A 23,452-nucleotide genomic window follows, 5' to 3' on the forward strand; every position below is an offset into this window, starting at 1 on the left:
TCTTATTTATTAATTTAATGACTAAAATAAAATTTATCTAAAATTCGAATATCAGATTAAAATAAATTAAAAATAAAAGCTCGGGATTGAAATATTAATTATTAAAACTAAAGGACTAAATACGTATTTATCCTAAATATATTATTTAATAGAAAGGACTAAAATAAATAAAATTAAAATTAAAGAACCAAATTAAAAGGATTATAAATTTGATTTAGTGACTAGAATGTAAGAGTTACAAGTTTGGATGGCTACGGAAAGGGTTTAACCTTTAGTTAATTACACAGATACCCCTCCCCCTTAAACGACGTCGTATGGATGAGGGTTTATATACCCTAAACCGGCTGGCCCTTCGGGCCAACCATTCATTTCTTCATTTCTCTTCTTCTCTCAAACAGAGAGAGAGAAGATTTCTCTCTGGCTTCTCTCTAAAATTAGAGAGAAGCCGGCCCAGTCAGCCACCGCTGTCGGGCTCCGATTGCTGCCGCCGGCCACCGTTAACGGTGGCCGGAAATTACAAAACCCACCCCAAATCAAAGCCCCTATTTTTCTATATCTAGTTCTAAGGTTATTTTAGCTTAAAACCTTACCAATCGTCGTAGATCTAGGATATTTCTCTTCGACGTTTCGGTTCTCTGATGACTTGTAGAGGCTCTCACGACGGCGATTTCCTCGGTAAGTCTCTTTTTCTCTTCTTTTGGTTTGTATTTTCTGGGATCGTTGGTGTAGTTCTTGCTTTGTTTTTTTTTCTGTTTTTTTTCTTGTCGTTCTCTGCCGTCTGTCTTCTTTCTTGCAGGTGTGGTGGCTTTTATAGCCACCACTGAGGCTCTCGTCGGACCGGTTCCAGTGGAGACTTCTGGTGAGTCACCATAGCTATGGCGGTGACTCATCATAGAGCTCGATGTGGGTAGTTTCGTGGCGTTCTGGAGACTTCTTCATGGGAGTTGTGGTAGCAGGGGATCGTCGGCAGCATATGGTTGGGTCACCTGGCAGTGGGAGTGTCGGCAGAGGCGGCGGCTGGGCTTCTGGAAGCATCAGAGGCGGCTGGGGGTGGCTAGGGTTTAGAAACCCTAGCTGAAACCTTACTAATCGTTTAGGGTTTCTGGTTGGTCTGGGCCGGTTCTGGTTTGTTTGTAACTGGGCCGGTCCAGTTTTGTAATTATTTATTAAATAATAATAATATATAATATTAATAATAATTATAATAATAATAATAATACTAATAATAATTTTAATAATAATAATAAATTTAAATGAAAAAATGATGTCTACAGCTGCCCCTCTTTGCTCATCCTTGTGTTAACAAGAATAGAGCAAAGACGAAAAAGACAATAATTTTTTCATTTGGCTTCTTTCGAGCAGGATGGAAATGTTTGAAAACATCATGCACTGAAGGACTTACAGATGACCCGAAGGCTTTGAAAACATCAAAAAGCTCCCGAAGGCTTTTTGGAAACATCATGCACTGAAGGACTTACAGATGACCCGAAGGATTTGAAAACATCAAAAAGCTCCCGAATGCTTTTTGGAAACATCATGCACTGAAGGACTTACAGATGACCCGAAGGCTTTGAAAATATCAAAAAGCTCCCGAAGGCTTTTTGGAAACATCATGCACTGAAGGACTTACAGATGACCCGAAGGCTTTGAAAACATCAAAAAGCTCCCGAAGGCTTTTTGGAAACATCATGCACTGAAGGACTTACAGATGACCCGAAGGCTTTGAAAACATCAAAAAGCTCCCGAAGGCTTTTTGGAAACATCATGCACTGAAGGACTTACATATGACCCGAAGGCTTTGAAAACATCAAAAAGCTCCCGAAGGCTTTTTGGAAACATCATGCACTGAAGGACTTACAGATGACCCGAAGGCTTTGAAAACATCAAAAAGCTCCCGAAGGCTTTTTGGAAACATCATGCACTGAAGGACTTACAGATGACCCGAAGGATTTGAAAACATCAAAAAGCTCCCGAAGGCTTTTTGGAAACATCATGCACTGAAGGACTTACAGATGACCTGAAGGCTTTGAAAACATCAAAAAGCTCCCGAAGGCTTTTTGGAAACATCATGCACTGAAGGACTTACAGATGACCCGAAGGCTTTGAAAACATCAAAAAGCTCCCGAAGGCTTTTTGGAAACATCATGCACTGAAGGACTTACAGATGACCCGAAGGATTTGAAAACATCAAAAAGCTCCCGAAGGCTTTTTTGGAAACATCATGCACTGAAGGACTTACAGATGACCCGAAGGCTTTGAAAACATCAAAAAGCTCCCGAAGGCTTTTTGGAAACATCATGCACTGAAGGACTTACAGATGACCCGAAGGCTTTGAAAACATCAAAAAGCTCCCGAATGCTTTTTGGAAACATCATGCACTGAAGGACTTACAGATGACCCGAAGGCTTTGAAAACATCAAAAAGCTCCCGAAGGCTTTTTGGAAACATCATGCACTGAAGGACTTACAGATGACCTGAAGGCTTTGAAAACATCAAAAAGCTCCCGAAGGCTTTTTGGAAACATCATGCACTGAAGGACTTACAGATGTGAGAAATAGTTTACTAAGTAAGAAACTATGGAAATTGTTTTCTTACTATTCAACAATTTCATTTTCAGAAAAGATTGAATGAGAAACTATGGAAATCATTTTCTCATTATTTTTCAAAATAACATGTTGATTGGGTAACATGCCCCAATCTCAAGATAATACTCATTCTTGTGGATTGCGTCCATCTCTTCTTCAGATGTTTGCGTGATTCCTGTATTTTTGGTTTTGAATACCTTCTTCTTGTAAGGTATTTTTTTCTTCTTCGTTCTTCCGAAGATCTGTAAAACTTCATGTTTGAATGCACTCAGATGTATCAATGTAATGCATTGTCTATTGTGTAAATGATATTCTTATGAATGCATGAATGTTGATGCAATCTTCATTTGACTTCAAAGTGGTGAACTTGGTCTTCCTCTAGTTCATCATTTATTGCCAGGGTTACCTCTGGATATCAATGTAGCAACTTATGCTATCAAGCTTGCATTTCTGCAGAATCATCTGATCAACTTGTATCTTTACTGTCTTCTTTGCTTCATGAAGGTCTCAGAAGAAATGTTTCATTTGTGGAACTCTTGCTGTAGTCAGAACTATGACCTTGATGTCCCATTTTGTCTTGGATAAAACCAATTTTCTTTGCTTGGACTTGTGTAGAAATTCCATAAAGCTTTCATTTTTGAAAAGAGAATCTATCATCTTTAAAAAGAAAATTTGTCATCTCTGAAGTGAGAATCTATTATCTTTAAAAAATGCAGATGTAGATATGCCTGACTCAGCAGGGATTAATCAGGAGAATAGAGTCTGTTCTGATTTGACTCTTGAAACATATCACAAGGAGGATTTATTCCAATTCCTTTCATGTCTCCACATCTAATTGGATCTCAAACAAAACAACTCAAACCATATCATGTAAAGATGTTTAACAACAACCTATTGTTTGATCTTAGTTGGCTCCACTAGTTTTTTGTTTGTCAAAATTTTCAGCTTTCCTTGGAAAGAAATCTTCATTATATCTCACTTCTAATTTTGGGGTTGAAGAAGACAGACTTCATCTTGGATCAATAAATGAAACCATATGATCGCAACATTGGTTCAGCATCATAATAACAGGTTCGTAAAACATTTGACAGTGCATTCATCTTTTCCTGTGGCTTCTGCTCAGATGTTCGTAAAACATTTGACAATACATTCATCCTTTTTTGTGGCTTCTGCTCAGATGTTCGTAATCATTGAAGTTCTTTGCCTAGTGTTCAAAGCTTTTGAATGATGTCACAAGACCATTTGAGAACAAAAACTCAGTGGGGATTCAAGTGTAATGTTGGTATGACCAAAAAGTTGGTCAAATTCACAAGATATGCTGGTGTCGAATTGAATAGGAGACACTAACTGATCTTGATATCATCTCGGGCAAAGACAAATGTGATACTGATCACATTTTCTTCTATAATGATCTTTGTAGGAAGTAGAAACACATCAACTGTAGGATCAATGTACAGAAAGATATCCGTGGAATTTTTGCAGTTGCTGAGTAAACATTTATCTAACATCATGATCATAATGTAATTGCCTGATGAACGAAGCAATTATGTATAGTCAGCTCGACTGTCACTGTTTCACCATTTTCATTCTTCATATATTTCTGTCTCATTGGAAATATTTGTTCAAGTCAATGATCTTTACACTGGATATTGTGGGCCTTCAGCATGCTCCAACATTGGCTAATACAAATGTTCAAAATGCATCAACAGTTCTGATTCTGATTGAAATGGGTTTTCAGCATGCCCCAACATTTTGCTGATAAATATTCAGAATATTTCAACATTTTTGATTCTGTTTGAAAAGGGTTTTCAGCATGCCCCAATATTTGCTTCTTGTTAATCTGAGTCTTCAAAATATCCCACATGGATCTGTCTGAAGTGAGCTTTAAAATGCCCCAATATTTGCTGATACAGATGTTAAAAGTGTGCTTAACATTACTTCTTGTTGAGATGAGCCTCCAAGAATGCCCAAATATTCATATTGTTGTGAGCCTTCAAAATGCCCCAATATTCTATTTCTAGTTGAAATGGGCCCTCAAGATGTCCCTCTAGATTTATCTGATTCACTCTTAATCTCTGTTTGACTGGAATGTCATGATCCCCACGAGGTCCAATTTTGACAATGAATTGTTGTAGGTACTTGTAGCTTTATTCGTGCCCCAAATCTATTTATCTTGAATACTCGCATTCTGGTGTCACTAAACAATAATATTATCAAGTAACTGAAATTCTCTTCATGTTATCACAAACTTAAGAAGTATTCAATCATTCTAACAGAAATGTCTGAGATATGTGTCTTCTGAATGAGGTGACCATTTTCTGTATCTGGAGGGATTTAGTCAGATAGTGAAGTAAAAATAGCTTGGTAATCCGTTCCAGGCTGACACAGTGGCTTATCATCTTTCAGTGAAAGCCATCTCTGAAATATACTTTTATGTGGGAGAGCAACCAATTTATGCAAACAGTAATCTGATGCAATAACAAGACTACATATACAGTGGTACAAGCTCATCAAAAATCCACACCCATGCAACATGTTGATTCTGATAATAACTCATTTGATTATATGGAGGGATTTTTTAGGATGATTTCACAGATATTGATAGTTCTTCTGATATCGAGGAAATCCTGAATTCTGATTCTGATGAGGAGAATAAACTGTTATACTTGACAAAAATGGGATTCTCAGAGGCTGAGGCTTCAATAGCCATGGAGATATGTGTTCCAGATTCAATCAATTGCAAAGTTGACAGATTTTATATGTGCTGATCCAATGGCTAAGGTTACTGACGCATTTCTTATGGTAGAAGATAGGAAGCCATTATGCAATGATCCCAATTACAAGCAAAGGCGAAACTTGGGCTATGATTTGTGGAAAAGGAAGAAGCAGAGGAAGCTTGAAAAGAAGCTTCTTAATGAAGACAATCATGCAGTTCATCTTTTAATTCCAATGATTGGTTCTGTAGTTCCTACCAAACCAGATCATATAACTCAAAGAACACTTCCAGAATATGCTATTGAGTCTCCTTATTTCTACTATGAGCAAATTCATCTTCCAAATTTAATGATTGGTTTTGTCAAACCAGATCAGATAACTCAAAGAACACTTCCAGAAGATGCTATTGGCAAATTCATCTTCTAAATTCAATGATTGGTTCTGCCAAACCAGATCAGATAATTCAAAGAACACTTCCAGAAGATGATATTGGCAAATTTATCTTCTGAATTCAATGATTGGTTCTGTTCAACCAGATTAGATAACTCAAAGAACACTTCCAGAAGATGCTATTGGCAAATTCATCTTCTAAATTCAATGATTGGTTCTGCCAAACCAGATCAGATAACTCAAAGAACACTTCCAGAAGATGATATTGGCAAATTTATCTTCTGAATTCAATGATTGGTTCTGTTCAACCAGATCAGATAACTCAAAGAACACTTCCAGAAGATGCTATTGGCAAATTCATCTTCTAGTTAATGTTTGGACTAGGATATCACAATGCTTATTCGATGTAGAGCCAGAATTCGTAGATTCGAAACATTTCCATGCTACTACATTGAAAATGGCTATATTCATAATTCTGCCAATTAAGAACAGATTTTCTCTTATTCTGCTTCCTCCATGTGCTGATGCTTTTCTATTGACAAAGAAATGATGGTCTTCCTGGAATCCAAGAACAAATTTGAACTGTCTATAAACATGTACAGGAAGTGCCAAATTGACAGAAAGGATCTGTAAGGCTCTTGAAGCTTATGACAATGAAACATCTTCGAGTGTCCAGAAGTATGTTCTTGATGAGTGCTTGAAAATGGAATCTGGTATGGGTTGAAAAGAATAAAATTGTTCCACTTGAATCCGATGAGGTGGAAATGCTTTTAGATTTCCCTAAAAACCACACACAATGATTTGTATAGAGACATGTTCCATGGTGGTATCAATGTCCTGTCTCTTTTCTCTGGGATCAATGATGCAGAAGTTGCCTTTTACTGTCTTGGCATACTTTTGAAAACAGATGTGCAAGAACTGAATGATGATCGGTTGGAGCAATTGATGAGTAGATTTGTCGAATTCGACCTTGTTGTCGGTGACATCCAGTGTAACAACCTTACTGGAAGAAATAAACATCATCAGGATAAAATAGAAGATTTTTGCTGGTGCATTTTCTTGCAATGACTACCACAATGACTGTCTCTTCTGTTGCTCCAAAATACACACTGTCTTATCCCACTCTTCCCTAACCATGGAAAGGTTTAATTGATGGTAAAACTGGTTATCTCAACTTTTGGAATCCTGTACGGCATACAAATGTAGAATTTGTTCCAATATCTTATTCTGTGCCATAAGTCCTCCAATTCAAATTCAGCAATCTTCTGAAGGACATAATGGATATAATCTTGTCAAGGAAATTGATCAGCATGGAAAAAGGCAGCAATGCTGTATCAAGACTTGAGCCAGTATCACGGTATAACCAGAGTGCAGGTAGTGACTTGTTCATGGCTTTATGATGTAATCTTCTAGAGAACATGATTTGATGGTTGGGGAAAATAATCTGTCTGGTGATGCTTATCGCCCTCAGCATGAGATAAACGATAATCTTTTTTTTGATGAATTGCTAATGTCATAGGAGAGTGTCACAAGTTCAATTCTCCAGACTTTCTGGCTTCTTGGACCACTTGCCTTCAAAAATGTGAAGTGCTTCATTATTCTGGCCTCGTTCATTCTTTTTCTACAACAGAGGTAGAATAAGCAACAATTGCTTCAAGGACCTTCCTCATTTGAGACTGTCCTGTTTGAAAATGTTTTTTCCTCCTTTGTTTATTAAAGAATGAAAGATTTTTACAAAGTATTGCCCCTTTCAGGTTCACAATATAATCGAATCATAAACAATGAATTTAATGAATATCAAATAAATCAACTACACTTTTAAATCATTCAAAAATCATAATCCTATGGCAAGTGTCAAAATTATTGACTGATTTGAGGTGTAGGTTGATTTTGGTAAAGTAGGTTCTTTCAAGTTGGTTCAGTATGTCGCTTCGGGCTTCCACTAACTTGAAGAAATGGTTGGTATGCTCATCTTGTAGAGATGCTTCTCGTTTCCAGAATCTCAGGAACGTTTTTGAGATGTGTAGTGCTTCATTTAAGAGCTTAAGATCATCTCTTATGTCGTTTGTTGCACCATTCAATATTCGAGCCGCCTTTTCAGGTTTTCAACTCGAATCCTCCTTTGGTTCTAAGATGTTATTTAAAAATTTATATCTTGAACCTTCCTTTTATCATTTTTCATATCATGCATTAAAGATTTTAAAAACCAATTTTTGCAAATAAAAATCAATCTTGAGATGCGGAATGAATTCTGAAGATATTCTCTTTTACTTAGAAATGTACGATTAAAATGGACTTTTCAGGTACGTAACGTAGGCCATGGCTTATGGTTATGAAAAAAAGGAATAAAAAAGGCCCAAATAAGTGTTTAAGAGTCATCAAACCAAGGATCAATTCATTCTGATGCCATCAATCTTGTTTTGTTTGACTTGGATCTGTCTTGCTGGGGAATTTTCCATCAACTGGATCCCTCTAGACTGCCAAATTTTGGATTCATTTCCATTTTATCATATCTCCAGCATTTCTTTCTCTTCTTGTTTGTACTTGATCAACCTTGTAACTTGAGGCTCAATAAATCACTCATCTTGATTCAATTTTCTTTTTTCTTCTTCTCTTTTTTTTCTTCTTTCTTTGTTGGATAAGTATAATACTTCAATTGCTTTGAGCACCTCCTTTTCCTTTTGCATTTTGGAGGTTTTCCATTATTCTTGATTGGATTGATCTTCAAGCACTCTTGCCCCCCAATGTAGAGGGTGATCCTTGGTTAGGGTTGAATTAGAAGAAACATTATTCAGGCTCAAATAGGGACAACCAAGGATATATATATATATATATTAAAGGATAAATGAAACAATGCCGTTCATCATCTCATATACAGAAACCTTTGTAAAAAGAGGTATCCACAGGGGGATGAATATTCAAGATTAACTTTATTTACATGAAAAATGTAATTAATGCATGATATATTTATTTCAATCAATCACTTTCCCCTTCTTCTTTGAGTATACCCTAATCACTCGAAATTATCATCAATGAGTTGGTCCATGATGCCTCATCTCGTCTCTTCTTACAGTAAGATTCACGGATAATTGAAAGTTTGGTTCTTTTGAGGTCTTTTGGTTTATGATGGTTTTGTGTTTGGAAGGACCAATGTGTGACTTTTGAAGTCGTATATGTAGTGGAATGTAGTGTCATCAATCAACTATACCCGAAAAGGTAAACATCTGGAGTAGGTGTAAAAATAGGTAGAGACATTTCTTCAGAGTCTCAGATAAATGTAGTGTCAAGATTTGGTTTTGGTAAAGGTCGAGTAATTGTTGTTGGATGGGATATGGAAGATATAATTTTATCACTTGCCAATAGATCTATAACTCTTGAAAAATTAAAATAATATTTAATCTACTTGATACTCAATAATCTCAAAATTAAAACTTGATTCCTTACTCATAACCATAAAAGCAACACACATTTATTTATTGCACAAAAAGCGGAGAAAGGAACAAAAACAAGTTCAAACAAGATGCTGAAAATAGAAAGTACTACAGTGGTAGATAACACTTCCACTTATTTATTTTATTATGCCTCATTACTCCTATAATGGTATGTAATAGGATCATGGTTCTTTTCTTCATTTGCTCCCCATTTCTTGATCATTTCTTGTGTCAAAACCCCTTTATCAACAAGCATCTCAATTTCTTTTAACAATGGCCTACAATTGCCTGTAGAATGCCCTTTTACCCCCAAGTGGAAATTACAAACACTATCTTGATCATAGCTATGAGCAGAAGGGTTTGATATCACTTTAGTTGGTCTTGGTGTGATGTATTGACCTTTAACCAAATGAGGATACAAATCTGAAATGGAAGTTTGGAACACTTCCAAAGTTTTTCTTGATCGCATGACTTTCTTTGGTCGATCCGAACAGTTACTTTCTCTTTTTCTTTTGCAGTTGCGGGGATTTTGGATACGACATACATTTACATCATCAGCTTTTGTTTTCTGATCAATCGGGCTTTTAGATATGACTTTTGAGTTTTCTTCATTGATTACATTCTCAATTAAAACTCCAGTTGTCACAAGATTCTCGAATTCCTTTGTCGGATTTGCATGCATCAACTCGCGGAAAGGAGCGGGAAGGGAATCACGAAACATACGTGATATCTCTTCTTCTAACATGGGAGGTTGAACTTGTGCTGCCACTCCTCTCCATCTTAGGGCATATTCTTGAAATCTTTCATTGGTTTTCTTCTTTATTCTTCGAAGATCCATACGTGTTGGAACTAAGCCTTTAACATATCGATATTGTCTCAAAAATGCATCAGCTAGATCTACCCATCTCTTGATCTGTTCTTGGGTCAACTGATTGTACCATACTATTGTTGGGCCAACAAGACTATCATGGAAAGAGTGTATTAATAAATCATTAGAACTCAAATATCCTTCCATTTTTCTGCAAAACATTCTCAAATGGATTAAAGGACAACTGGTGCCATCATATTTCTCAAAATCAGGCATTTTGAATTCATGGGGAATAATCAAATCTGGAATCAAGCTGAGCTCTCTTGCTTCTAATTCTTTGTGGTAGGCACTAACATCTTTCATGTTTCTGATTGCTTTCTCTGTTCTCATGACTTTCTCCTCATATTGTGAATAATTAATGAGGCTATTCTTTGAGTTTGAGTGGGATACCCCAGGGTATGTTATCTTTCTCGACTCTTCAGCACGATTTCTCTATAGCAGTTGTATCTTCTTTATCAGATTCCATTCCCTGGATAATTTGATCTGATCCATCTGGTACTGAATCTGAAACTTTTTTCCTTGTATCCCGAGGTAACCCTGTCAATGGTTCTGGCCAATGGTCTTGTAGTCCCTCATAAGATTGCTCCATTGTTTTCATGAAGATGGTAGAATAAAATAAATGAATTATCTTGGTTTTTACTGTTACAGAAACCTTTCATGAATTATTTATATTAAAATACATGACAGTACTTAAATAAAAATGTGAAAAATGCATAAATGGAAAAATAAGAATGCAAAATGTGCAATTCAAAGATATATATAAAAAAAATAAAAATACAAAATGAAAATGCCCATATACAAAATGTAAATGTATGTATGAAAAGGTGTTACTTAAGAGTGATCATCTTAGAACAGATTTCATTGAACACAAAAGCTTCAGTACATCAAACAAAACTTTTACATGTAGGGGACAACTTTTAATCCTAACTTCAACAAAACTTTACATATAGGGAATAACTTTCCCATTTTCTTCTCTAAAACCAAGTTAGATTATCAGCTTATGGGCCATATTGCTTGTCTGGACTGCAGCTTCTTCCATGACATTCTGGGGTTCTTTCATCTCCTATGTTTAATTCTTGGAGTTGATCATTTTCCTTTGCGAGAGAACATTTTGTGTTCAAAAAGTTTTTGGAGAAGATCTTCATGTATGTTGCAACTCTTTTTCAATTTGGTGACCCCTGATATCCACTCTTCTGGGGTGTTTCCTATACCAGCATTTTGAAAGGCTTGACTGACCTTCTGGAAATCTTCATGTATGGTTTCCATTTTGGTGTTCAATTTATCGTTTTCAATCTTCAAATGATGTATTTGAGCTTCAAATCTTAGCAAATCTTCTTCTCTCTGGGCGCCCCTACTGATATTCTTACCTTTGAAGACTTTTGGTATTAATCTATCAAGACCCTTGGTTACCAAACTAGGTCGATCATTTATCATAAATTGTAAGATTCCATGATCCAAAAGACTTTGGACTCGGTGTTTGAATGCAAGACAATTCTCGATGGTATGTCCTTGAGCTCCGGTATGATATTCACAATGAACGTTGATGTCATACCAATTCGGATACGGAGGTTGGAACGGTTTTATATAATATGGATCCACTTCTCGTGCTTCAAGTAGCTTCTCATACAACTCTTTATATGATATGGGGATAGTATCAAGATGAGAACCACCTTTTGTCTTGGATTGAACCTGAGTTTTAGTCATTGAGATCAGACCAAACTTTGATGATTTCTGATCACATGATTTCTTCTCATCTCTGAGAGCTTTTACAGTGGTCACCATTTCTTTGGTATTTCCAGACGATTTGTGAATACGAATGATGACTGTCTGTAATTTCTCAATTTGGTTAGGATCAGAATTCCCTTGCATATCTGAAATTGCAGGATTATCTTTATTAAGCTTTCTCTCTTTCTGTGCAGGAATCTCTTCTCTTTTGGCCAAAACAGATATTCTATCCATCATTTTGGACACCTGCTCTCTTATTTCTCATATCTCCTTTTGCTCTTCAATGGGCATACAATCTTTGGGTGCATAGCTTTTCTCTATCTTCAGAGTTCCCTCAGGATGTTTTTTCTTGGCCGCATCAGATTTTGTTTGATCATAGAACTTTTTGTCCATTTATGATTTCTTTCTAATTTGATGAACAGTCTTTTCAGTTAACACCTTTTGGTCATGATCATGCAATGCAAACAACAGAAAATAATTTAAACAAATTAGAGCAAAAATAACATACATGGGAAAATAAGAAAAAATGAAATGGTTAATACCAACTAATTGAAAGAAAAAATTTATTTATCATGGCATATAATAAATCCTAACCTCATGCTTTCTAGTTCCATGCTTTGTTTGGAAAAATTAACCTAACCGCATGATTTCTAGTTCGCATGCATTTATTCAGGGAGAAAAAATAATAATAAATTAAATAAATTAAAAGCAGAGCTTATTTCTCCTTTGTGTACACCTATGAACAGAGGTTCAGTACTGTCTTAGATTAGGTGAATTTCTAGGATTTATTATATGCAGAATTTCAGTTCTAGGAGTAAAGGTACTCGAATTGTCCTTGTTGATGTCCCCTTGGGCTGCCAACCCTCAATCCTAGTCCATCACAGACTTAAGCGGATCGAGTTCAAGTCGAGAGGACACATTTCTCTATGCCTGACACGGAGAATAAATTCTCACGAAGACATAGAGCATATGAACCCTGAAAGTTACTTGCTAGGTCTGACACGGAGAATAAATTCTCACGAAGACGTCGCTTTCACTCCCACTTAAAAAGGACAAACTCAATTATAGAGCTTTATGTTATGCAATGCAAGTGTTGTGTGTGAGGAGAAATATTCAAATCTATAACAAACAAATAAATAATGAAATTTAATACTTGAAAATAAAATAATAAATATAATAAATATTATGAAAATAATAAATAAAAAAAATTGAAATAAAAGAAAAAATTAAATAAATGATTTTTTTTAATTTCTAATTAGTAGAGACAATTTATAATTGATTTTAAAAGTTTGACAACTGAGTTCCCAGTGGAGTCGCCAAGCTGTCGTAACCGGTTTTCGTCCGGGCACGAAATATTATACTTGGCGGGAAATTGATGTAAATAAATAGTTTTGAAAATAATTTGGGAGTCGCCATCGACCTTTTGGATCAGGTAGGTCGAATACCTAAAAATTTTTCTTTTAAAAGAGTTTTTAAAAAAAACATCAATTAAAAAAAATAATTTGATCTGCGTTTATAACCAAAAATTCATTCTTTTTAATAATAAAAAGGGATTCGTGGTCGGTTACGTTTAGGGAAGGATTAGCACCCCTACAACGCCCAAAATTGGTACTTTTTAATTATAAATTGTCTCTAGTGTTAAAATTAAAAATTCAAAAATATATTTAATTTATAATCCTATTATTTCAAAATTATATAAATAATATTTATTTATTTATTTAAAAATATTAGAAAAGAACTTCTAGGTGCCTTAAGACAGCTCTTTTCTTTGATATTAATAAAATTAAATTTAAATAAAATTAAATAATAATTTTTAATAATATTTAATTTTAAAATACCAGAATAGGACATCCAGTTATATTAAGACTGTCCTTTTCTTCGATATTGAAAAATATTAAAATAATTTATTAAAAAAATATAAATTATTATTTATTATATATTTTTATGACTATATGATAATAATATTTAAATAAAGAAATAAAAATACAATTAGAATGATATATTTAAAAGTAGTAAAATAAATAAACACATTTAAAAATAGTGACTAAATTATATTAAAATTAAAATTAAATATCTAATTCATAATTAATCAAAATTATAGGTATTAAACAAGCTATTTTCTTATTTATTAATTTAATGACTAAAATAAAATTTATCTAAAATTCGAATATCAGATTAAAATAAATTAAAAATAAAAGCTCGGGATTGAAATATTAATTATTAAAACTAAAGGACTAAATACGTATTTATCCTAAATATATTATTTAATAGAAAGGACTAAAATAAATAAAATTAAAATTAAAGAACCAAATTAAAAGGATTATAAATTTGATTTAGTGACTAGAATGTAAGAGTTACAAGTTTGGATGGCTACGGAAAGGGTTTAACCTTTAGTTAATTACACAGATACCCCTCCCCCTTAAACGACGTCGTATGGAGGAGGGTTTATATACCCTAAACCGGCTGGCCCTTCGGGCCAACCATTCATTTCTTCATTTCTCTTCTTCTCTCAAACAGAGAGAGAGAAGATTTCTCTCTGGCTTCTCTCTAAAATTAGAGAGAAGCCGGCCCAGTCAGCCACCGCTGTCGGGCTCCGATTGCTGCCGCCGGCCACCGTTAACGGTGGCCGGAAATTACAAAACCCACCCCAAATCAAAGCCCCTATTTTTCTATATCTAGTTCTAAGGTTATTTTAGCTTAAAACCTTACCAATCGTCGTAGATCTAGGATATTTCTCTTCGACGTTTCGGTTCTCTGATGACTTGTAGAGGCTCTCACGACGGCGATTTCCTCGGTAAGTCTCTTTTTCTCTTCTTTTGGTTTGTATTTTCTGGGATCGTTGGTGTAGTTCTTGCTTTGTTTTTTTTTTCTGTTTTTTTTTCTTGTCGTTCTCTGCCGTCTGTCTTCTTTCTTGCAGGTGTGGTGGCTTTTATAGCCACCACTGAGGCTCTCGTCGGACCGGTTCCAGTGGAGACTTCTGGTGAGTCACCATAGCTATGGCGGTGACTCATCATAGAGCTCGATGTGGGTAGTTTCGTGGCATTCTGGAGACTTCTTCATGGGAGTCGTGGTAGCAGGGGATCGTCGGCAGCATATGGTTGGGTCACCTGGCAGTGGGAGTGTCGGCAGAGGCGGCGGCTGGGCTTCTGGAAGCATCAGAGGCGGCTGGGGGTGGCTAGGGTTTAGAAACCCTAGCTGAAACCTTACTAATCGTTTAGGGTTTCTGGTTGGTCTGGGCCGGTTCTGGTTTGTTTGTAACTGGGCCGGTCCAGTTTTGTAATTATTTATTAAATAATAATAATATATAATATTAATAATAATTATAATAATAATAATACTAATAATAATAATAATAATTTTAATAATAATAATAAATTTAAATGAAAAAATGTGTCTACACTATGTATGAGATACATCACATTTATAACGAAGATGAGGAGAAACTTCAGCTGCATTATGATTGATTTAGAGGATCTAATCTATTCTTTTAGAGTTACATTATCTTATCACTAAACTGAGTTCATTTGCTATGACAGATGATGGAGGAAACTATGATTCCAAGCATAATACGGTAGGTACTAAATTAATATTAGAAGTGGTCTCCATTGATTGTCTTTTCCTACAATGAAAACTAAGTTACCTTGATGCATTTTCATTTCACAGGATAAAAGGAAAAGGAAGATGGACGAGGACACTAATGTGGTAAAAGTTTCCAAAAGTTTGAATCATGACAAAGCTAACACTACTGGAGACATTGTCAAATTATTTACGAAAATTTTGACATGGATATTGAAATAATTATGAAGAGAAATGGCAAAAATTCTTAATCAAAGTTTCTTTATGTAGAACCTATTCATGGAAGAGATGTTAATGGTTCATTCGACATTCGGGATGATGATTCATCATTCGACAATAATATATTGGATATGTCTCAAAGCTCATCTTCCGAGTCTAATGATGAAACACCATTAAAGGAGCAAGGATTATGGTGTAGAGAGGATCATATTTCTATTTCATTTTGTTTTTTAATAGGCTTAATGCTTTTACATAATTATTTTCATTTTAATTACTATTGTTCGTATAGGATAATTGAGCATATTTAAGATCAAGCCTCACAGACAAGAAGTATAATCGACTAGATAAATGGCAAATGAATGAGTTGCATGGGTACGTTGCTATAACTTTGATGTGTTAATATTAGATTATAAAGAGATCAATATAATCTAACTATATTGTGAAGTTTATGTTTCACAGAAAATTGATAGGGCGAGATAAAGAGTTCAAATTAATGGGGGATAAATTGACACCTTTACTCATTGTGACTCGTAGAAATGAAAATCGAACATTGTTCTACATTGAAGATTTGGTGAGTAATTATCAGATATATAATCAGGGTGGATTGAGGGTGCTGCGGTGCAGTCATATCCTTTAAAATTTTCAAATACTCATTTAGTTTAAGTATTTTTTAATTGATAATCTAATTTCATATCTCATACATTTCTAATATAATTTATTAAGTTCGAACCCTAATATAAAATCGTACATCCACTCCTATATATAATGACCGGAAAAATACTAAATCTGAAATTTTTATGTAACCCCCCAGACCCGGTCTGTAAGTTAAACCCAAACCTAAGTGGTTACATGTCCCATTCAGAGTTTTTTTTTATCTTATAATACATTATAATAATAATACAGATATATCCAAAAACGATAGCAAATACATGTCACAAGATACAACGGAAAACATATAGAGATATATGTTCGTACAAAATAAGTAGTTGATCTCCCTTATGCCAAATCTGCTAGCTTACGGTCTGCTGTTATCTGAAAAAGGGTAAAAACTATAGAATAAGCGAAAAGCCCAGTGTGTTCCATACAGTGTATATAAAAATATACTGATAAAAATATTCCCCGTAATATCGATTTATGCAAGCATGTCGTTTTAAAAAAAAATATGAACACTACCCCCAGCCCATCACATCAGAATATGTAGATTTTCCAGAACCATACACCCAACCCACACATCAAATAAGGCCCTGAGCACAAAGCCGAAGAACCTGCAGATATACTTCCTTCAACAATACCCTTCCAATGATTGTTCATGAATGTATTTGAATGAAAACAATGATTAATTCTTTAAAACATAAAAGTGTTCATGCTTAAAAATTATATACAGAAATACGGAAATCAGAAGACAAATCAGTAGTATACAAAATTTCAGATATCAGATAATCAATATTCAGAAAATCGGTATAAAATACCGTAACCAGAGATCATATCAGAAATATGCGGTAAATCAGATATCAGATACATAATGTTCAGATGTATATTTTAAAACAAAAATAATTAACACTGTCGAGAAACACACCTGTAACAGTCTGAGAAATCAGATAGGAAAGCTTATTATTGGGTTTGTCGATCACGTTCTGTTGCAGCGTTAGATCCTACGAATTAGAAAAATTCATATTGGAATCCTAATATAAATAATATAAATATTATTTAAATAATATACGGAAACCTACGGGTAATTCTCGTAGTACGCGGTTCAGGCTGATCTAATGAACGGATAACACCGGACCTAATTGATCCTTGCTCAGGTGAAATACGAGTACCTTCATAAAATATTTTTATTGAATCAATCCTTGACCAAATCTCAATTAAATAATCAAAATATTAAAATATTAAGCCTTTTGGGTAAGAATTTGGCAAAGCAGACTTCGGAATCAGATTCAGGACGTCAAAAAACATAAAGTATGACTTTCCGAAAATTTGAATTCTTGGTCAAAATCAAAGTCAACGGGTTTGATTGACAATTTGAAGACTTTCAGGTTTGAAGTTTGTGAAATCGACCCCAAAAACGGATTCGAGACGTCAAAAACTATCAGGATAGGTATTCTCGGAAAAGATTAACGGCTGTTTAATAGCCGGTCAAAGCCGGTCAAAGTCCTGGTCAAAGGTGGTCAACAAACTGTCAATCATTTTACAGAAATAGCACCATTTTTAAAATAATTACCAAAATAGCACCTTTTCGAATTAAATTCCCAAATTAGCACTTTTTGAATTAAATTCCAAAATAGCACATTTTTCTGAATAAATTCCCAAAATAGCACCCTTTTCGAATTAATTCCCAAAATAGCACCCATTTCGAATTAATTCCCAAAATATCACCCAGTCAACGGTCGGGTCGGGTCGGGTCAACGATCGGGTCGGGTTGGGTCAACGGTCGGGTCGGGTCTGGTCAACGGTCGGGTCGGGTCGGACCGATTCAGACCGGTTAAAATCGGTTCAAAACCGGTTAAACCGATTTTCCAGTTATGCACTCGCCCTGCGACGGCGCGTGTGGCGCGTGGAACCTCCTCCGGGGCTCTAAAAATCACGGAAAAATTTCTAAAAATTATTTTGAGCGATTTCGAGATACTTACAAAGATCGATCAAATTTTTGAACGGCGGAGAGCTAGATTTAATCAAATCGGAAACTTTAACCGCTTCACCTCCCCACGCGCCGCCGTCGACGGAGACAGAGGATGACACCGGCGGACTCGGAACGACACAAGAAACACGATGGTGCGGGAGGTGTCGTAAACGGAGCAACGATCGGTGATGAATTTATGATTTTTTAGGCGATTGAGCTAAAAAAAACGTCGATGCTTTGACTTGAAATTCACGGTGTTTGGCAGCGTTTCTCTTCAATTAACTTAAGGGATTTGTTCCTGACTCGATAACGAACACAATGATAGTTTCAAAATGACGATTAGAATTCGGACGGCGTCGGGATCGTCGTCAGAAGTTGAGATTGGGAGAGGGAAATTTGGGAGAATATATGAGTAATGCCCAACATTACCAACTTTTTTGGGTAAATTCAAGGCTTGGTCCCTGAATTTACTTTAACTCTAAAACAAGCTACAAGTTTTAAAATCTTTCAATTTAGTGCTCAAAGTTTCACCAATAACACAATTAAATCTTCAAATTCCAATTAAATATTATTTTGAAATTTTCAGGTTGTTACATTTGATCATTGTATTGTTTTCTTAATTAGTGTTGTGTATTAGTTATATATTTTTCACACGTAAAATTCAATGCTATCATATAATTCTATATGTTACCATGCCAGGTTGTTAATACTTTCTTCAAATTGCTTAGGAAGAGATCTGAGAGATTTCCAGGGGCATACATTAATCACTATTCATTTGACTCTCAAATAGCTGTAAGAACTTTCATCTTCTCAAGAAATATTTGTATTTTGAGTAGAAAGTGTTGGTGTTCTGATTGAGATTACTTATATATACAGTACCATTTAACCTATATATTATGCAGACATTCTTGATAGATGGATCCAAATCAGAACATGAAGTATTAGCTTGTTTAAAGGAGAGAAGCTCACAGGTGTACATAAAGTAAGTTATTTAGTTTCTGCTATTTTTTGTAAAGTCTCTATCTGATAATGTTATTTTCATCAAGCGTAATTTAAATCTTTTGTCTTAACAAACAAAAATTGATGTAAATTTTTGTTTTATTTTAACTTTTATTTGTGATTGCAGTTGTTTCTACCATTGTGTTTATCAACACACTGGGTTCTTTTCTATGTTGATACAAGAGAAATAGATTTCATGGTTGGATTCAAAGCCATCTTCGCAAATAAGATCTAATGGTGATGAAAAAGGAAACAATATTAGGATGCTTTACATATTTTCTACTACCAGAGTTTGGTTACAGTGATGCGGAGGAATGGCCATTCATAGTGCGTAATGATATTCCAAAGCAAAAAAAGTAAGCATTGTCTTTCTAAATCTACATTTTCTCTGCACCTTTTTCATTTACTTAACATCTTACATTTCCTTTCCTTTTCTTCTTAAACAAAACTTTAAGCTCGGTTGATTGTGGGGTATTCGTGATGAAATATGCCGATTGCCTTACTCATGGTGATTCCTTCCCTTTTGAACAAAAAGATATGATTCATTTCCGACGTCGTATCTTTCTTGATATATACTGTGGAAGATTGCATAATAAAAAAACAAACAAGTTTGATTTATTGTTGGAAAAGTCGGAGGATGTATTGTCAGAAAGATTGTTTGTAATTTGATGGGAAATTATTGGTGTTTTTTGTTGTTGTTAATTTTGTGAATTCTGCCTATTTTATGATATATGGTATTTGCATCTTCATATTTATGTTTATATTTCTAGGTTGATGTAGTTATGTATTCTATATTCATATGGCTAAACGACATACCATCCCAGATGAAATACATTTATCATTTTGAATATTGTTAATTTTTGAAAAATTTGTTCAAAGATCGGATTATTTGTATTTCTTTAGAAGTTTTTTCTGAGTGATCGAAAATGTTTAAAGTTGGGTGATTAAATTAAAATATTTTAAACTTAAGTGACAAAAATAAGAATACAAAGATAGTTGAGTGATGAATGATGTAGTTTACTCAATAAAAACATAATCAGTTAGAATATGTAAAAACATGCATAATTATTTTTAATGAAGGCCAAACAGGCAGTTGAAACACGATGCCCTGGTGTTGTGTCTTGTGCCGACATCTTGGCCCTGGCTGCCCGGGATGTTGTTGTCCTGGTAAGATATCCTCAACTATTTTGCCTCAAAATCACAATTCGAATATAGAAAACATTGCTTCTGTTGTATGAATAATAATAGTATTAGGCCGGAGGCCCTTCATTTTATTATCCAATCAGCTCCTGCCGATCCTTTGCCCCAATCCTAGGAAAGCACTCCATGCTGCCCCATGCCTCCATCTCCAACACTCCACGCAACAGCTCCCATCTTCTCTAGTACTAGCTCCATCAGCAGATTACATACAAAAGGAAAAACAAAAAAACAATGTAATTGGGGGCTAACATGGGTTATAAAAACCCCACAATGTAAAAAGAAGGGGCTCTCTTCTTTTCTTTCCTCCACTTAAAAAAAAATCAAGTTGTAAAAGGGGCTCCTCCACTTTTTAGAAATCAATAGAACAACAAAAGAAACCTTCGAAGGCATGGTTTTCAGAACCGGACCGGTCAACGAACCAGTTGTGCTATCGGTTCATTGGTTCAACCGGTCGAACCGGTCAGATCGGTCGGAAGAACCGGACGACATCATAATTAATTATTTAAAAAATTAAATAAAAATATAAAAAACATTTAATAAAAAATAATTTTTTATATCACAAGTCATATTCAAAGCAAGTTATAACATATATAACTTAAAAACCATAAAATCAAGTGAAACAAAATGATTCAAATCAACTACAACATAATATTTAAGGTAACACATATTAAATAATAAATATAATTATATAACTATAATCAAAAAATAAATTTAGGGCTAAAAAATCATAACAAACGATGTCGTTTGGTTTAATTTTTTTTTATAAAAAATCTCACATGGCTAAGAAACATAGAAGAACATCACAAAAATCTAAAGAGTAAAAATATGAAAAAAAATACAATCCCACATGGCTAAGAAACATAGAAGAGCATCCCAACTGACTTCTATAAATAATAGAGGTAATTTGACATTCAAAATCATTGAGTCTTTAGGTGAGCACAGAGCGAACTATTCTTTCGCTTCAATCGAGCTCGAATTTCAAGCTTCAATCGAGCTTGAATTTCAAGCTTCAATCTAGCTTCTAAATTTTTTTTAGTTCAAGCCTTTTTGAGTTCAAGTTTCAATATTATATTTCAAGTTCGAGTTGAACCTGATAATTTTTAGCTCGTTTAACAAATGACGTCGTTTGATTTAATTTTTTTTTAGAAAAAAAAACAGAATCAGTTTTCAACCGATTCACAGTCCGGTCCGGTTCAACGGTTCACAACCGGTTCAACGGTTCCTTCCGGTTCACTAGTAGCGGCTTAATCGGTGTAGAATGAACCGGACTAGACAGCGGTTCCCAGTTGAACCGGTTGAACCGATCGGTCCGGTCCGATTTTCAAAACACTGTTCAAAGATATCAATTTTCTTCTTTTTTTTCAGCAACTTTTCTTTTCTTATCTTTTTCGATTTAAAAAAACAAAGGAAGAATGTCGGTTTACCTTAGGTGGTCGTCGGTGTTCGGCGGCCAGTATCTTCCATGTTTCTTGGTGAGCAGCGGCCGGACTATGGAAGGAGAGGGAGAGCATGGAGAGAAAACGAAAGAAGGGGGATAGATTTTGGGTTTTCACGGTTTCTAGAGATGATAAAAAGGAAGGGCTTGTTTTAAATTTTTTGGATAAACAATGCTCTAGATCCCTCTATTCTAGAGTACTTTATACTTTTTTCACCAAAGTGTTTGGATAAATCCTTCTTCAATCCCTTCACTTTAGCCGTGTTTTTACATTTTGGTCCCCATATTTTCTTTTGTTTTATTTATTTTATTTTTGACACCCTGGTTGCATTTATTTTAGTTTAGTCACCGTTATTATAATTCAAATTTATCTGAAAATAACTATTGATCTTGATATTTTTTCATGTTAGTCACTGGTTGATTCTATCTTTTATTTTATTATGAATTTGACGATGAATTTTTAATTTATGCATTTTAATTTTTGTTTGTTTTAGTTTGGTTGTTGCATTCTCCTTTATTTCGTTTCAACCCCTCTAATTAAGTATTTTACAATATTGAAATGACTCGCCCTGGTTATGACTTGCGTTATTTATGGTCCAAGTAAAATTATTAAAATAAACCCATAACTTTTATTTTCTTTCAATTTTATATTCCTTTTTATTTTTTTATTTAATTTTCTGCAATTTTATAGGTATGCGATACCTTATGTTTTATTATATTTTAGATTTTTTTCATCTAATGTTGTTTAATCCCTTTTTATCTTGATCTGTCGTTTTGGTTTGTTTTAATTCAATCCCCTTTACTTTACTTAATTACCATTTATTATTTTAATATTTTCTAAATTTATTCTCAATTATATAAAATTAAATATATTTATCTAATCTTTTATTTTTCTTTAATTTTGCCGTTTGCTTCCTTTGATTCTATTTTTTCTTTACTTAAATTTTCTTTTAAAGCATGTTGATTTACTGCCCTCTATTTCTTCCATATTTTATTTTAGTTAAAATTCTATTATAATTTAAATTTATTTCATTTCCTTTTATTTTTAATTTTCTTTCAGTTACACTTTACCGATTTGTTTATTTTAGTTTCTTAAATTTGTCTTTAATAAATTTTTTATTATCGTTATTTATATCGTTAGCATTTATATCAATTATTTATTTATTCATTTATGGATTATCTTAAAATGTTGCATGTTTATTTATTTAGGTTCTTTAATTTTAATTTAGCTTTAAGATAGACCACTTGATTTAGAAAAATACTTTTAGGCTTCATTTCATATTTAATCATTTAATTTAGGAGAATTCTTAATTTGGTCATCGCATTTGCTCGAGATTCCATTTTAATTATTTGATCAAATAACTGGTTAAAATTAATTAGATTAATATTAGAGCCTACACTCTTAGGTTTCATTCCCTAGGTCCTTTAAACTTTATAATTTACACTTTAGGTTAGAGAGAAACCATTAGTTTGTTTAGTAATTAATTTTCGTAACCAATTGTTTAAGTGCATTTTATTTTCAAACCTAAGTCAATGTTCATTTATTAGGGAATTAATAGTATGTCTCCCGCAAGTATGCTCAAGGAGGGACTACTGGTGATTCTCGAAATAGGTCGGCATCCTTTTCAAGACTGCTTCATGATTTTTAAAATTAAGGCAATGTCCGGTTATTAGGCACAATAGTTGATC

At 34.3% G+C, this 23,452-nt stretch overlaps 1 protein-coding gene and 1 long non-coding RNA gene across 2 annotated transcripts; one reads left to right on the top strand and one right to left on the bottom strand.

Moving 5' to 3' along the window:
* Positions 1 to 11,341: 11,341 nt before the first annotated feature.
* LOC120152692 lies at positions 11,342 to 19,710 on the bottom strand. The gene is made up of 3 exons (XR_005518706.1): positions 19,573 to 19,710; positions 17,258 to 17,267; positions 11,342 to 11,351 (listed from the first exon to the last, which is right to left on the bottom strand). It is a non-coding gene; the product is annotated as an uncharacterized LOC120152692 (long non-coding RNA).
* Positions 15,774 to 19,704, top strand: LOC120152691. The gene is made up of 6 exons (XM_039164864.1): positions 15,774 to 15,881; positions 15,969 to 16,080; positions 18,829 to 18,921; positions 19,032 to 19,111; positions 19,256 to 19,484; positions 19,584 to 19,704. Exons 1-5 carry the CDS (start codon positions 15,865 to 15,867, stop codon positions 19,317 to 19,319), a joined length of 366 nt encoding a protein of 121 aa, XP_039020795.1. The 5' UTR covers positions 15,774 to 15,864; the 3' UTR covers positions 19,320 to 19,484; positions 19,584 to 19,704.
* Positions 19,711 to 23,452: the final 3,742 nt, after the last annotated feature.

Source organism: Hibiscus syriacus, unplaced genomic scaffold (genome assembly GCF_006381635.1).
Source record: "Hibiscus syriacus cultivar Baekdansim isolate YM2019G1 unplaced genomic scaffold, ASM638163v2 tig00111095_pilon, whole genome shotgun sequence".
NCBI classification, from domain to species: Eukaryota; Viridiplantae; Streptophyta; class Magnoliopsida; order Malvales; family Malvaceae; genus Hibiscus; species Hibiscus syriacus.

Bases quoted from the DNA above. Each gene is read 5' to 3' on its own strand.
- LOC120152691 (XM_039164864.1), top strand. The intron at 16,081-18,828 runs GTGAGTAATTAT...TTACCATGCCAG, and splicing joins TGTTCTACATTGAAGATTTG to GTTGTTAATACTTTCTTCAA. The intron at 18,922-19,031 runs GTAAGAACTTTC...TATATTATGCAG, and splicing joins CATTTGACTCTCAAATAGCT to ACATTCTTGATAGATGGATC.